General features: G+C 37.6%; 1 protein-coding gene across 1 annotated transcript in view; it reads right to left on the reverse strand.

Moving 5' to 3' along the window:
• Positions 1 to 16,404, reverse strand: part of STXBP5L (syntaxin binding protein 5-like) — a gene marked incomplete at its 5' end in the record, with an annotated part of 122,650 nt that overhangs the window by 38,056 nt on the left and 68,190 nt on the right. Inside the window, 4 exons of the mRNA XM_009081193.1 lie at positions 1,881 to 1,946; positions 8,295 to 8,366; positions 10,031 to 10,182; positions 15,561 to 15,686. Coding sequence (XP_009079441.1) covers positions 1,881 to 1,946; positions 8,295 to 8,366; positions 10,031 to 10,182; positions 15,561 to 15,686 — 416 coding nt within the window. The remainder of the gene's footprint in view (positions 1 to 1,880; positions 1,947 to 8,294; positions 8,367 to 10,030; positions 10,183 to 15,560; positions 15,687 to 16,404) is intronic.

Consider the following 16,404-nt stretch of genomic DNA (forward strand, 5'->3'; position numbering starts at 1 on the left):
CATTACAGAGCTTGTGTGCCATGAACTTCAAACAGATCCAAGGTAAGACTAGAAGTAGAAGGATCCTGCCTGACAAATCTGTAAGTATGTAGGTGTGTTCTATGAGCAAGAAATTTAGCCAGTGCAAAGGCTGATGTAGGTGTAAGGCTGTGCTGATAAGCACAAAATTGTTCCACTCCCAAGTTCTTCGAGGGCACAGTTTTGAGGTCAGTTACTTCAGATGATTAGGCTAAATTTTGCCCGATTTTACAGCAGGTATGTCAAAGCAAAATTAAAAAAATAATTACAGTTGCAGTAAAAGAAGCTTCTGTTTTAAAAAGCAGCTCTAATAATAGTTACTGCCTACAAAACTGCACCTGATTTCACATCTTATAGACTCAAATATAGCTGGGAAAACAACAAGAAAGTGCTAAAATAGGAAAGGCCCATAAATGTGCCATGTTTTTCCAGATGAATGATCTCCAAAACAGAAAAAGCAGAATAAATTTTGGAGCTGATTATCTTAAATTTATCTAAGAGAGCTATTTTTGATCACCGGCAGAATGAAAAATGGAAGTGAACTGCTGAGAAAGTGAACTGCTATAGGACTCAGTCATCATTATAAAACTAAGAATATGCACATATGTTTACCAAGTCAGTGATCACTTAGTTTTCAGTAAAAAGAGCTTTTAGCTCATTTCTGAAGAGAAAATTGGAAAATTGAATCCCAGTGAGTCACACGATAAATAATCTCATTATACTCAAATGTTTTATTTTAAAGCCTATACCAAGAGTTTCTGAGGCTCTGCTCATGGGTTTGAGCTCCTAGTTTAATACCAGTATTGTTACAGCCTATTTCACTTTAATATTCCCATGTCTACAGAATTTGGGTTGCATATAGTACAAGGAAACACATATTTCAAAACAGCTGAGTTTTTTAGCTCTTGATATTTCAGGGAAACACTTTCATTAGTTTCATTAATTAGTGGCCTCCATTCAAGATTAATGTGCCCTGTTATAACAAAATAAAATAGGTGAAACAATAACAGAGGATTTGAATAGCATATTTGTGGGATTTTGTTACCATAACTAAGGGGGGAAAAGTATCTATGAATACTTACCAAACTACAAGGAAAAGAAGTGTGATATGCATACCACAAGGAAAATGAATGCATCACAGCTACACCTCCTTATTTTCCATCACATTTAAAAGTCAGCTACTAGAAAACAGCTCTAAGCAATGATCTTTAAGACAGTGAACTCACATTAAAGAGATCACTTGCAGAAGAGGCACTTGCAGAAAAAGTCTCTAGGAATGAGATGAACTCCACCTTCTGAAGGACTATGGGTAAAATGGGAAACATTCATAAATCTTTAAATGGCCAAGATTTCACTGCCAGGTCACAGTGGCTGATAAGCAAATATTTTTATTTGAGATTATGCTTGATTGTAAATTACATAACTTAGGCATTGGTGGGTTCTAGTAGTTAGAATTTACCATCTCCGTATTGCTGTTCTTCAAATCATTTCTCTACGTGCACATATGATTAATATACATATTAAAAAATACAAGGATTCCCTACAAAAAAAAGAAAGTCAGAAAGCCTTTTAAGAAACCAGAGAAACAAGACTAATAGGAGATTATAGGAATATACCTGCATGCTGCTGTTCATTCAAATGTTTTCACACTGTTCACCTCAAGATGCACCATGTATATTTAACTTTTCTTTAAGTAAACAGAGTTAGGATTTTACTGTGCTATGTAGTAAGTGCTTCTCCAGGAATTTGTTCTCTTTGGAACTGTAACTATGCACTTCACTTCTTAGGGATTAATGAAACACAGTGATGCATGACATGAATGGCTTATACAGACTGCAGGAAGAGAAGCCAATCACCTTTACCTGAAGTGGGAGACTTGCAACGCTCTAGCTCCAGGGAAACTGGACTGTCACTGAGTTCAGTCAGGCCTGAAAAAATGGAGTTAAAGAGTTAAGTTACAATCTAACAGGGCATGCTTCAACTTTCTTGGTTGATTATATTCTGCACTTTAAAGTCAATTTGGAGAAAGGAATGGTGTGAAATGAGAGGGAATTATCTATTTCAGATAACTGCAGTTATCAGGTTGTCACTGCAGAAATTTAGGTTTGTTTTTTTAAAAAAATAATTAAATAAATCACACCTCTTGTTAACTCAGATTTGCTTTCCAAGTGCCTCAGCATAGAAAACAGTGACTGTACCTAACAAAAGAAAACAAGTAAGTATAGTTTAAAATTTAAAAGTCTGTGATATGAATTAAACTCATTCATCCCTGTGAAACGGATGTGGAAACAACTCTATGCTTTCAACTGCTGCAGAATGCAGGGAGGAAATCTTAAAAGAGCAGAGAAAAAAAATAAAATCACCACTATTATGCAATATTAGGAACTTTTATACAAATTCACACAAGATAGACCATTTTAAAGGACATGGAGGCATGGATAATGCTGTCTGAGGATCACATCTATTTTTGGACAAGATCATTTATATATGGTTCATAAATATTTGTGAGGAACTGAGTCTACGTGGAAGACAGCAATGAGTGAAATAATCCTAGTCTTTATTGCTTAAGCTTGGGCTTGTTTCTGTGACCAAACTGAGACCCATCTTTGGCACAAGCAGCATGTATGAGTTTAAACACGTCTTTTGGCATGATAGGGAGGGAAAGTCTGAGCTCATTCTATCCTTTACAATGGGCTAACTGTGGAGTGGGTGAACTGGGCACAGACATACTTATTCAAGTGTACCCTTGGTATGTATCCCATAACGCCCTATGGCCTGTAACAAGTGGCTCACCCTTGTCATATGGAGCTCTGATACTGCATGCTACAGACTGTGTGATACCAACTGACAGCCCAGCACCACCCATCATAGGCTAGCAATGTGGCCTCACAGCACTCAGGTCAGAGTCAGGAGAACATTAGCCCACAGTCAGATCTACATCACTGTCACACTGGTACTGCATTTGTACACACTCACTTATGTTGTATCCTGAAAATCAAACACCCTACAAGAACCTCTCAATATGCTTTAATCTGGCACTGTGGCTCCTGTCAGATTACATGTTTTAATTTTTATCACTTCTAGACTCTCAGATCCAGAGAGCCTCATGTCTAAAATTCATATACATTCTTGTTTTAAAAAGTTCTGCTACCATTTGGTTACCAGGGCTGTTCTGTTGGTATTAAAAACAGTGGAGTCAATGTAGGTACTGACAACTTCATTACAATGTATTTTTGAATGGCTGCTGGTGAGAATCCAAAGCCCCAACAAGCAGATCAAAAAAGCTCCTACAACTAACAAAGGAGTGCAAGGATAACATTGAAAGCCCCTTGAAAAAATAGCAGTATTGGTTTGGCCTATTAAGTCAGTATTAATGACATATTTGCTCCTGACTTTTAAAAATCTAGAGATCACAAATTACATGCTATTGTTGAAAACCAAAGATTTTTTTATTTTGACAAACATACTTGAACCTTTCTTTGATTCAATTTAGAATCTGTGTGAGAATTTTATATTTCAATCAATTGTGAGTCTAGTCACTTTTGATGTTATGGGATTATTCAGAAACTGCAGTCATTTAGGGAGCCTCTCTACGTACATCTTTCTTACAGTAAATCTTAATTCTACTAGACCCTGAGGTTTCTATATGTACCTAGAGATTTAGGGCAGCATTGATTTTTGCTGCAGAACTGTCTGCAAGTGCAGTGGGAGTGAGTTTGGCATATTTGCATAGTATCACATGCCTTGGATAAATAAAATGAAATATTAAACTGTTTGTTTTGTAAATGCATTACTGCAGATAGTAAAGTTTTAGCACCTTGGTTATGATCTAAACCCCATATGGTTAGCACTGCTGTTAGTTACAATGTCAAGTCCCAGGTCAGATTTTGTGTCTAGTTTCTGTGGAGTTTTTATTTCTATTTTATTGTGAATTCATAAAACCAATATTGTATCTCACTAGAAATGATGGTGCCATGGATTTATACAGGAAATACACCAAACTGCACTGCCCAGGAGCAACCACCATAAGAATACTACAGACTCTTCATGTTTGGCACAGTTTTACAACATACAGCGCTGAAGGTACATTTCATGTTATGGTATTTAAAAATGGTGAACATGTGAACTTCTCTACAAATCTAGACTCGCTGCCAAGCCACTATTACCTGTAACAATGACCACCAACAGATGCTTTTAAAGAGGTGCAGTATGTCTCTGTGTCAAACATAAGTGGTACCATGTGTCCTGAACCACATTGCCTTAATTTCAGACACTTAGATTTGCTTAAGCACTGCCACTTGCAGATTTTCTCCTGCCATGAATCTTTCTTGCTTAGCAATATTATGAGTTCTTCTCATTGCCCACCCATTTATCTAAAGTCTTTTTTAATCTTGCTAAATTCTAAATTCTGAAGACGTTATAAGGCAATGAATTGCACAACCATCATTCACTGAAAAGGTTAAACATATATTTGTCAATTTTCATGTGTTATCTTTGATTCCACTAAATGTTGTCTTTTGTTTCCCTTTGAGATAAGAAAGGGAGCTCTCAAGCTTTTCCTTGCACTACGGCTCATTTTCTACTGTAATTTCCTTTTTAAGGAAACCAAGCTAAATATGCTCAATAATTTATCATGTATAAATATTTCCACGGACCTCAGCTTCCCTTGAATGTTTGAGAAACTACAACAGCTACTGAATTTAGATTACAAAAATATTTTCAGTTCCCATTTTGAAGTTCTGTAGGCACAATTTGTGCCCCAAGGTATTTTAGTTATTTTTAGCCAAACCCACCCCAGCAAATTTTGAGTTCACCTAGAGCAGGAAGAACATAGCAGCTAAATTAAAGGCAAATAACTGAGACTGGCAACATGAACAATCACCTATGAGAAAGTACAGCCATTGATGTTACAAAGAAACTGGCTTTGATTTGAACAAATCATACACGTGTCAATAGTTCAAGATGTGAATATATAACATAAGGCACTGAAGCACTTTTGAAGACATATCCCATGGATGCTTTTCAACATTTACTGTGATTCCCATTTCCTCTTCATTAAAGGACCAAAAAACATACTGTCTAGTATGAAGTAACAGCTTTTATGAACTCATTATTTAAAATTATTTTGGAATTTTAAATTTCTGATTATATGACTCAGACTGATCATTTACTTTAAAGCACCCAAAGCCAACACACATTCGCCTATAAATAAATTACCATAAATATTCACAAGCCAAAAATTAAGCCCAGTATTATCTTAATCCATCTTCACACTGAATTACCATATTATGTTTTCTTTATATTTATATATATACACATATATATGCATACATTCTTTGGAAAGTACTTTGTTCAGAATATAGCTGTCGACTTAAAACTCAACCTATATCAGCTTCTTAGGTGTGATTTGAAAGTGTCAATTACTGATATGTAATGACTCATAACACACAGTTTGCTGTGTCTCCTGTCAGACCAAGGTTACTTTTGCTCAAATCCTCTCAAGGGACTGGTCTGAAGGAGGAACAAGGACTTTTCACTGCAAAGTCTTCATTATGAAAATTATTTTCCAATGTATCAACACCCTTTGAACTTGACACCTTTTTGCATGCTCCATAAAGACTATTTATTTTCTTGTTCTACCAACAGATGGTATGAATTTCTAGTAGGAGATGCAAATTCCTTTCGCATCATTTTGGTATTTCTATATTCTGCTGCAAGCGCTCTCCCTCTAGATGCAGTAAATGTACTGGGTTTAATATTTGAATACATGTTATCTACCACTAGGTAATCACATGTATGACTGATTTCAACTGAAGAAAAAAAAAAGAGAAAACCAACCACCCAAAACCCAAAACCTTAATTCTTCACTACTGCAGAGAGCTTTTTCTATTTAGCACGTTATATATTCTTGCTACAAAGGAAGGTGGCTGCCAGCAGATGTTATAGCAAATGGAATAGGCCATCAACACCAGAAAGCAACCCCCAGCTCTGCATGTACCCTTATTGTAGCTTCCTGTTTTCCTCAAATTGCTTCTCTGATTGGACAATTATGTTTCAGTTTTCCCATTATGTACCCCTAGAACTGATTACATTTCTTCCCTTCTTGCTTCTCCTTTCCCACTTTCACCTCCCACACCAGAGAATGTGCTGTCTTAATACTCTTAAGTCCACTCTAGATGTGTATGAGTCTAGCTTACATATGCCATCATTACCAAGCTCTCTATAGATTTATTGGCTAAAATTCAAATCAATTATTTCACCACTATGCTTTGCGTATTGGATGTCCTGGACATTGCTGATTATGCCTTTCCTTTGGAAAATCTCTCTTCTCCAACACATTGCTTCTTTCCTCTGTTTGATGTTTGTTTGGTTTTTTTTTTCCTCCTTTCCCCCTTCAGTTGCAAGACAACCCAGACTGAAACGTCAACACTTCTTTATCCTTCTGACTCAGTATTTGAAGATTTTCTCTGGTATAAACAGGGCAATAATTAGATATTTGTTACCCTAAAGATTCCTAAACTCACAACTCTAACTTGACTTCTTCCATCCAAGTTAGTATAGCAATCCTGTCTTTCTAAAATCTACTCAAAGGTGTACAAACGTGAACTTAACATTGCCAAGATGAACTTGCTGAATTCTCCTTTCCACTACATCAACAGAGCTAACAGCATCACTGGCTTCTCTGATACTCTAATCCGTAATACTGGTTACATCCTTGGAACATTGCACATCAGCTCTCAGATTCAGGCTGGATACTAAATTACCCTGCTTCATCCTGCAAATCACCTCTAAAAGGACCAACAAAAGCCTAAGTATCTTTCTCATTGATAATCTCTTCTTCATCTTCAATGCCTACAAGTCTTACTCTCTAAAAATGATTATCGTAAAATTAACTTCCTGGTTCATTACTTAATTGAATCAGCTACTCGTATGTCTTCCCATTAATTTCCACTTTCACTAATACAACCCCTAAAACTTTAGACCTAATGCTTATGTTATCACATGAATGCTCCTGCTTTTGTTATAATAATATCAGCTTCAATTGCACAATTTCCAAAAATAATTTACTTTGCTTTTCCCGTCATCATCCCTTACGAGAAGAGATAAACTTGTAAGCAAAATCCTAAACCTGTTCTCAATATCCCTCTTAAAACTCAGATAAGACATATAACGAAGCGCAGCTTGAGAATGACTTAGCAAGATATTTTCAGTGTATGACACATTCTGGTCCTGTTCTTGATCTTATTGCTTGGTGCATCTTTCAGATCATACAGTACATACTTCTGGATATGTGTCATATGACAAAAGCGAGAACCAAATAATTTTTGAGGAAAGAAATTAAGAGAGATGGAACCAAAGTTCTTGTGAAAGTCTGCAAACGTGCTTCAATAGCTACAGAACTCTCTATTTATGTGAGCTGATAAAACAACTGCCACTCCTTTATCTTGTCTATACCAAATATTTAATATAAATTTGCCTATCCAGTGTTTCTGTGAAAATTACTTTAAAAAGAGATGAATAAGAGGCATCCTAGAGACCTAATTACATATAAGCACTGCAGTTAATTAAGATACATATGGCTCATCTGTTGAACAGTCATTTTTTGCAAAATTAATTATAGCTTTGTTCGTCACATTTTGCAGTAATGAATGCTAATATTGAAATTGTGTGCCACTATAATTCAAAATTTTAAGATATTAAAAACATTAATTTTCATAGCTCTCTTTGATGTATGTATTTTTATGCCCATTTTACATTCCCCATCAAAGATCAGAGGTACGGGATGGTTCCCCAAAGCCAAATACTCAAGTACCAAACCAAGATTAAACTTTTTAATTTCACAGCACCCAATCCAATGGGTACTCTTCTAAAGCCACATTGCTCTTTTGAAAAGGCAAGAATTAGTAACTACAACCAGACAGTGCCATTGCAAAACAAGAAATGCTTCATATAAGTAAATGTACACGGAAACGAATATAAAATCAAAGAAAGATATTGTCATCTCAAGAATGTAACAGTGGTGAAAAATCATTTCTAAGGGCCAATTTGGCCCATATGACACTGAGGTTTTATCTTTGACTCTTTTGGAGGAAAAGAATATCTGTATAATAAAGATAATTGTCAAAATTAAGCATGGTTGACATCACAAAATGTAGAAAGTTTGCATGCATGCTGAATGTGTTTAAAAAACACATTACAAAGCACAAACACAAGGGTTTAAGTCAGGCATAGTCCAGTCATGATAAAGCTATATGCCTAACCTTTATAGAACTTACTCTGATAGGAAGTACGGATCCGTTTCGTTAAATCTGGATAAAAGTTAGACAGGCCACGCATGCAAAAGTTGTCTTTGGAACATGCCAGTACACCAGCATCAGCAGCAGGCAGAGGAAAGAGAGAAAAAACAGTCTAAAGTGAAAGGAAGTGGTATCATAACCAGCATCTAGAACAGCCAAGGTGAAGAAATTTCAGCAGATGCTTACCTTCCCATTGGGAGATATAACAAGAAAAATAATCGAAAAAGTAAAGGATGTGGGATGGATGGTGAGAAAGCAGCTGAGGCTTTTTTTAGATGCATAGTTTCTATGAGCAATCTAGAAGTGTGTATTCCTTCTTAGCGGTCACTTTTCCCCAGTGGGCTCTGTTCTAGCAGCACTGCATAGCTGGAATGATGCCTTAAGGGATTGGCCCACACGGTCACTGACAGAAAGAAACCCTATAGGGTACAGGGCTGATAATAGCTCTTTCTACATGAGCAATCCTCCACCTTTTGTACAGGGTTCTGCAGCATGTTGTTTGTGGCTTGTTGCTCAAATTACTTTGGAACCAACTGTGAGGCTGGTTGAACCCAGACAGAGAAGCTGAAAGTAGCTTGAAGCTGCTTGTCTCTTCTCTCCTCAGCTGTGCCAAATTTACATATTTAACACTTGGCACAGATGAGAACTAAGCTTGCCATGATTAAATGCATAGATAGTGAGATAAATGGTCTTTCAGGAACAGAAGTAGGCCTGAAGATTTACACTTTATTCTCTAAATTTTACTTTCTGTTTGGAGTGCAAGCATATTCCCAATTAAAAAAAAAAAAAGATTTCCCATGACTCTATGCAGAAATAGGGTTTGATGATTTAGTGCAGGGTCTGCTGATGAAAATGCTGATGTCATAAACCCACTATAATCTGTTGCTTTTATAACTTTAAGGTTAGATTTAAAACTCCACATTTTCAAAGAGATTTAAAAATCTAATCTAAAACTTCACAGCTATGTAAAATGCATTTCATAATTGTGTCTGACTCTGGCATGTTACTATGGAATATGTCAAGTGAAAAGACTCGAATCATAGATGATCTGACTTTTTCTCATACAAGTAAATTTTGAGATAATCAAAAATGTATGGTAAAATTTAGCTGTATTGAAGATTAGTAATTCTAACAGACAAGGCATAATAACAGTTATGACTTACAAATGTGATCCTCTTAGCATCAATTTTTTAAATGGGGTACAGATGGATGTTGTAAATTTATATCAAGAGCTTCAGTTCTCTAACAAAGTGCTTAATTTGAGCTATTTGTGCTACCTATATAACATGATTCTCAGGTGTTACACTTCTTGAAAAACAACTGCCTATTAATAGCACCTGGCAGAAGATACATGGAAGTTTAAACTGAAGTCTTACTTATTGGTATGACCTTATTGAAATCAGAAAGAAAATAGTATACAAACTACACTTCAAGCGACTGCCAGAGAAACAATTTATTGCTCTGCTCGTTATGATTGTTTACAGGCTCAGCTAAGGGAATTACTTGCTGACCTCCATCCCAAGAGAAAAAACTTCATAAAACTTTTTGTTTCTGTGAAAGTGCCTATACCTAAAGCACGTCAGGTTTCTTTTGTCAAGTTCTAGAAACTCCATTGGCCAGCAAATAGTCATGCATTTCAAAAGCACTATAAAAAGCCACAGGCAAAAAAACCAAAGAACATATCAGGCTCATGAGCACAATAACTTGTTTCCTACCTGCAGCAAACTGCCTGCTCTTGCGAGGTGAACGGGGTTGACGCTGGTATGGATCACTTGATCCACATAGGTCAAGGGTTCCCATGCTCAGCAGTACTGTCTTCTGCATGAAGTCCACAACGGCCAAACCATTGCAGTTTCCAAATGCCACTCTGAGGAAAGAAATGTTCCTCAAAGGTGTTAGTTATAGGTAATTAAGTCATGCAGGCAATAATTATTACTACGAATTCTGCACGAATCTTTTCTTCAGAAACTACTCAAAGCCTACACTTTATATTTCTTACAGATTATAATCTAGAATTTATAAAGTTGTCTCCTGAAACACAGCAACTGACATGCCAGAAAGCAGACACAGAACTTTTACTAACTTCCTGTGCCAAACACATTGCACTAATGTCGAAACATTGCTTCACTGAACTGTATAATTCTAGTAATAATGATGTAAATTAAGCCTACAAATCTGGACACAGATTTTAAAAAGTGGTTATGTATTTATACAAAATAAATACAAATATTTGTAAAAATAATTACCTTAAGCTAAATATAAATTACAAATGAAAGATATTAGGTTGTATTGTGGAGATACCCAAATCTGAAAGCCATTTATAAAATTTCCTTCCAACTGGCAGCCCACAGCTTGGACACTCTGTACTGGGTGAAGAACTGGCTGGATGGCCCATAGAGTGGTGGTGAACGGTGCTGCATCCTGTTGGTGCCAGTCACTAGTGGGGTTCCCCAGGGATCAGTGCTGGGCCCAGTGCTCTTTAATATCTTTGTTGGTGATTTGGATGAGGGGATTGAGTGCACCATCAGCAAGTTTGCAGATGGCACAAAGTTGGGGGGGAGTGTGGATCTGCTGGAAGGCAGGAGGGCTCTGCAGAGGGACCTGGATAGGCTGGAGAGATGAGCTGATTCCAACGGGATGAGGTTTAACAAGGCTAAGTTCTGGACTTGCACTTTTGCCATACCAATCCCATGCAGCACTACAGGCTGGGGACAGAGTGGCTGGAGAGCACCAGGCAGAAAGGGACCTGGGAGTTTGGATAGACAGAAAGCTGAGCATGAGCCAGCAGTGTGCTCAGGTGGCCAAGAAGGCCAATGGCATCCTGGCCTGGATCAGGAAGGATCAGGAAGAGATCTGTGCACTCACCTCCACACTAGAAGAGATCTGTGCACTCACCTCCACCTAACTCTTCTTAATATAGCTCAAAAATATCTGAAAGGAAGTTGTGTGTGGAAAAACAGGAAGAAAAGTAATGAGGTGGAGGAAAAGAAAGCAGGGTACCTAGCTCATTTTCCGCTGTTCTACCTTTTCTTACTCTGCTCCCACTATAAAAAAAGAGGGCTCCATATAGCAAATAGAAAAGGTAAAGGGTCAAAATGAGTGATTTTTCCTTATCTGTCAAAATAGCAAACTAAGGCACCATCTACAAAGTGGCTCAAATTCTACTGGTTGTTACTACACCATGTTAATACCCTTGTCTTAACACTGACTTTAGTACAGCATCTACGGAAATATTATGGAAGTACTCTGATTATTCCCCATTGACATTTTTTTCCCCATTGAAGTCATGCCCTTCTGGGGTCCATATTGAGACCAGTACAGTTTAACATCTTCATCAATGACAGAGACAGTGGGATTGAGTGCACCCTCAGCAAGTTTACAGACTATACCAAGCTGAGATGCACCTGAGGGACAAGTGGCATCCAGAAGGACCTGGACAAGCTCAAGAAGTGGGCTCATGTGAATAGGGGTAATGGTTTTAAACTAAAAGAGGGTTGATATAATATTAGATATAAAGAAGAAGTTTTTTACAATGAGGGAGGTGAAACATTGGAAAGGTTTTTCGGGAGGCAGTTAATGCCCCATCCCTGGAAACACTCAAGGTGAGATTGGATGGGGCTCTGAGAAACCTGATCTAGTTGAAGATGTCCCTGCTTACTGCAGGGGGACAAGTGGCGAAGGACCTGGACAAGCTCAAGAAGTGGGCTCATGTGAATAGGGGTAATGGTTTTAAACTAAAAGAGGGTTGATATAATATTAGATATAAAGAAGAAGTTTTTTACAATGAGGGAGGTGAAACATTGGAAAGGTTTTTCGGGAGGCAGTTAATGCCCCATCCCTGGAAACACTCAAGGTGAGATTGGATGGGGCTCTGAGAAACCTGATCTAGTTGAAGATGTCCCTGCTTCATGTGAATAGGGGTAATGGTTTTAAACTAAAAGAGGGTTGATATAATATTAGATATAAAGAAGAAGTTTTTTACAATGAGGGAGGTGAAACATTGGAAAGGTTTTTCGGGAGGCAGTTAATGCCCCATCCCTGGAAACACTCAAGGTGAGATTGGATGGGGCTCTGAGAAACCTGATCTAGTTGAAGATGTCCCTGCTTACTGCAGGGGGTTGGTCTAGATGACCTTTAAAGGTCCCTTCCAGTCCTAATGATTCTATCATTCTCTGTGTTCATAAGTCCCTGCATTATAGGTGGAGAAGAAAAAGAAAGGAATAGAAGTGACAAGTGTCAATCTTATCCATTAATACTTCTGGGAAGAGAAATAGCCATTTGCATTTTGAAAATTATTAACCTGAGATTTAATAGTTTTGGAAAACATGAGTCACAAGAAGAGCTAGTGATCATTCACACTCTGGTCGGCAATTTAATAAAACGAATCATTGCTTCTTGCTCTGCATTCTCCTAAACTTCTCTAATTTCACAAACAAGCATAGATATAATATTTCTTATGCCTCAAAAAATTACTTTAAAAAAATCAGAAATTGCTCATTAATATTACAACACTCCTGAGAAATGGTAAGAAAATCTAGACAGACATTACATTAACAAGGCTTAAGATAAATTGCTAACATCCAAGTCTTTATGAAATCAAATACAAAATGAATTTCTCAATTTTGAGCAGTGAATAGAATTAGTTGCTAGGCAATGTTCTGTTCTGTGGGTATCTTTCGCAGAAATGCCATAAAATCCTCATCAGACATTTCTTCACAATTAATATGCAGATTAGCTGAAAACTGCTACCACATGAGGTTGTAATAATTTTTCAGAGACTGTTTTAAGTCCAACAGAACTGACTTTAAAACAAATTTATTATTTGTATTTAACCTTGTTCTTCAAGGTTAACCTGCTCCTTCGGTTGTAATTGCAGCATTTTTAAAATTTTCTCTTCTACTTTCATAACATGAAGAAGTTTGGGATGATTGATTTCAACATAAATAAAAGAGGTGTTAATAATTTCAATTTGTAGCTTGGTACTGTTAAAAGTAAATCAAATACATTAAATAACATTTCACAGTGTCTGAAGTCCTTCATCTTTGCTGGGGATAGAGGCTTTTAGTATCTTACTTTAGTATTGTTTCATGGCTGCAGTAACATGGTTACAGAAATCATAGTAATTAAAAACAATTTAGCCAGCAGTGTGCTCAGGTGGCCAAGAAGGCCAATGGCATCCTGGCCTGGATCAGGAACAGTGTGGTCAGCAGGACCAGGGAGGTGATTCTGCCCCTGGACTCAGCGCTCGTGAGGCCACACCTTGAGCACTGTGTGCAGTTCTGGGCCCCTCGGTTCAGGAAGGATATTGAGGTGCTGGAGCAGGTCCAGGGAAGAGCAACGAGGCTGGTGAAGGGACTCGAGCACAAGTGCCATGAGGAGAGGCTGAGGGAGCTGGGGTTGTTTAGCCTGGAGAATAGGAGACTCAAGGGGGAAGACCTTATCACCCTCTATAACTCCCTGACAGGAGGTTGGAGTCAGGTGGGGGTTGGTCTCTTCTCCCAGGCAACCAGCAGGAGGACAAGAGGGCACAGAGTCAAGTTCTGTCAGGGGAGGTTTAGGTTGGATATTAGGAAGAGATTTTTTACAGAGAGAGTGATCAGGCATTGGAATGGGCTACCCGAGGAGGTGGTGGATTCACCAGCCCATGGAGGTTTTCAAGCTGAGACTGGATGTGGTACTTAGTGCCATGGTCTAGTAACGACGGTGGGGTTGGACTCGATGATCTCTGAGGTTTTATCCAACCAGGTTGATTCTATGGTTCTATGATTCTATGATAAAAGAATACTGGAAGTAGACTCTCCAGTAACCATCCTATGCCTTCCTCCTAGTTAAACAGGCTAGTATAGGAAATCAACCAGGCAAAAGATGACCCATATGACTAACATGGCAAAATTGACATATTCTCAGGCTACAAGCTGAAGTAGCATAGGTTTTCCACATTGTGAGGCTAGATAACAGGTGAAAACTAAAGTTGTAAACAAAACATCTGGTGAAAGAAAGGACTGCACCTGGTCATAGACCCATCAAAAAAGTTAAAAGAGACAAGAGAAAAGGAGAGAAAAGAGAGTCTGCCAAAGAAATCTAAAGAAAAAGACCTTTCTTGTGTAGCTTTTGTAGGAAAGTTAAGTTTAGGTTACCAGGCAATTTTATTAATACACCAATTTATTTCTGAAACACTCATGCACACAGCACATGGTGTTTTAAAGGAGGCTGTCCTGTAAACTATTACTGCTTCTAGCAAAGGAAACAATTTAAAGTGTTTGACTGAATCAATTCAGTGATTTAGGAAACCACTGTGAGTAGTAGGAGAGCTGCAACATGTCAGAGTAGTTTACAGGTGAGGGAAGGGTGTGATTATTGGGATATTGCCTTGAGGTCTGAGACCTACCATGGAGCAAATTAGGCAAAACCTAACAATTTGCACAAGTGACAAATGCATCTAGGTAGGGTAAAGCAAAATTGTCTAGAAATTCAGGCTAAAGACTTGAAAAAACAGCCTCCAAAATACAATGTTTTTGCACAAACGTAAAAGCTCTACATTAAATTGCTGAAGTCTCTGAAGAGAGTCCAGTGACATACTGAAAATCAGTAGGAGTCAGACACCTAACACCCATTACAGCCTATAGTTTTATTGGAGTAACACCTTCTACGAGGAAAAGCATCTCTGTGACAGGAAACATTGCAAATTCACAAATAAATTGAACCTGAGGAAAAAATTACACACACTTACTTGCACTGCCATACAGAATTTAGCTTTTGAATGATCCTTATTCAATTTTGAATTTCAGGTCACTGGTTCTTGTGCAAACAGACATTAGCACAGACATAAAAATGCCGTTCCCAGAAGACAATTTCCAGCTAAGATATGATATCATGTAAATGGTATTTAACCGTTAATCACATCACTGTTTCTTATGAAATGTATTTCACCTTGGTGAACCTTTCAAAATAACTTTAAAAATTACAGATTTGAAAGGCAATTAGATTTTATTTGAAAGGATGAGCAAAGTAACGTGAAAAGATTCAGTCTTTTAAATATGAATAATAAAAATATTAGCAAGAATGGCAGTTTATATCTCATATTGCAACATTTATATGAGTTCAAATAATTCTTCCCAAAGATCCAAGTTACAGCATCTTTTGAATATTTTAATTTGACCTTAATTGTCTGTGAGGAATTTCAATGTATCAATGGAAAATACATGATTTAGTGCAATAAACAATAAATCAAATTGAGGTACTTACAGTCCATAAGCAGAGTTTACAGCAAGACTGGTAATCTGTTGTGGAGGTTCACCATCCACCCACACCAGTTGAATAACAAGGTCTGCTTGGTATCCTGGAGGCATTCGCACAGGTCGAGACTTTACACTAAAAAGAAGAGGTACGAAATAAGAACAAACAAACAAACATGCATACTGGGCCACAGCTGCTTCTCTTGGGAAAATACTAGTGAATCACAGACCCTTAGTAAGTACAGAGAAGTTCCAGCACTTGCAGAACACTGTGCATATACCTGTGCATTGAGACTAGGCAGGGATTGCAATCAGAACAGGGATATTTTGGAAGAATTCCAGGTATTTACTTGCATTTCTGTTGTAGAAACAAATCTGAAAACATCAATATTTCTTAAAAGAGAAATTCAGGAGAAGATGTAGGTGGGGGTCAATAAAACTAATTTAGGTTGGGGTCAATAAAACTAATTTTTGCTTAATAATTTCGCTCTGACTTTCCTTTTTCATAGTATTTTGTTATGCTATATAATACACTCTTAAAAAATCATCATCGATAATCAGTCTGAATGGAAAACCTAAAATACTTTATTCTAAAACTTTGAAAAGGACATCTCTATTTTGGAACTCATTTTCTGAAGTAAAGCTAAGGGAGTTGGGATTGTTTAGCCTGGAGAAGAGGAGGCTCAGGGGAGACCTTATCACCCTCTACAACTACCTGAAAGGAGGTTGTAGTGAGGTGTGGGTTGGTCTCTTCCCCCAGGCAACCAGCAGGAGGACAAGAGGGCACAGACTCAAGCTCTGTCCGGGGAGGTTTAGGTTGGATATTAAGAAGAGATTTTTTTACAGAGAGAGTG

This window comes from Acanthisitta chloris, unplaced genomic scaffold (assembly GCF_000695815.1).
Source record: "Acanthisitta chloris isolate BGI_N310 unplaced genomic scaffold, ASM69581v1 scaffold13848, whole genome shotgun sequence".
NCBI classification, from domain to species: domain Eukaryota; kingdom Metazoa; phylum Chordata; class Aves; order Passeriformes; family Acanthisittidae; genus Acanthisitta; species Acanthisitta chloris.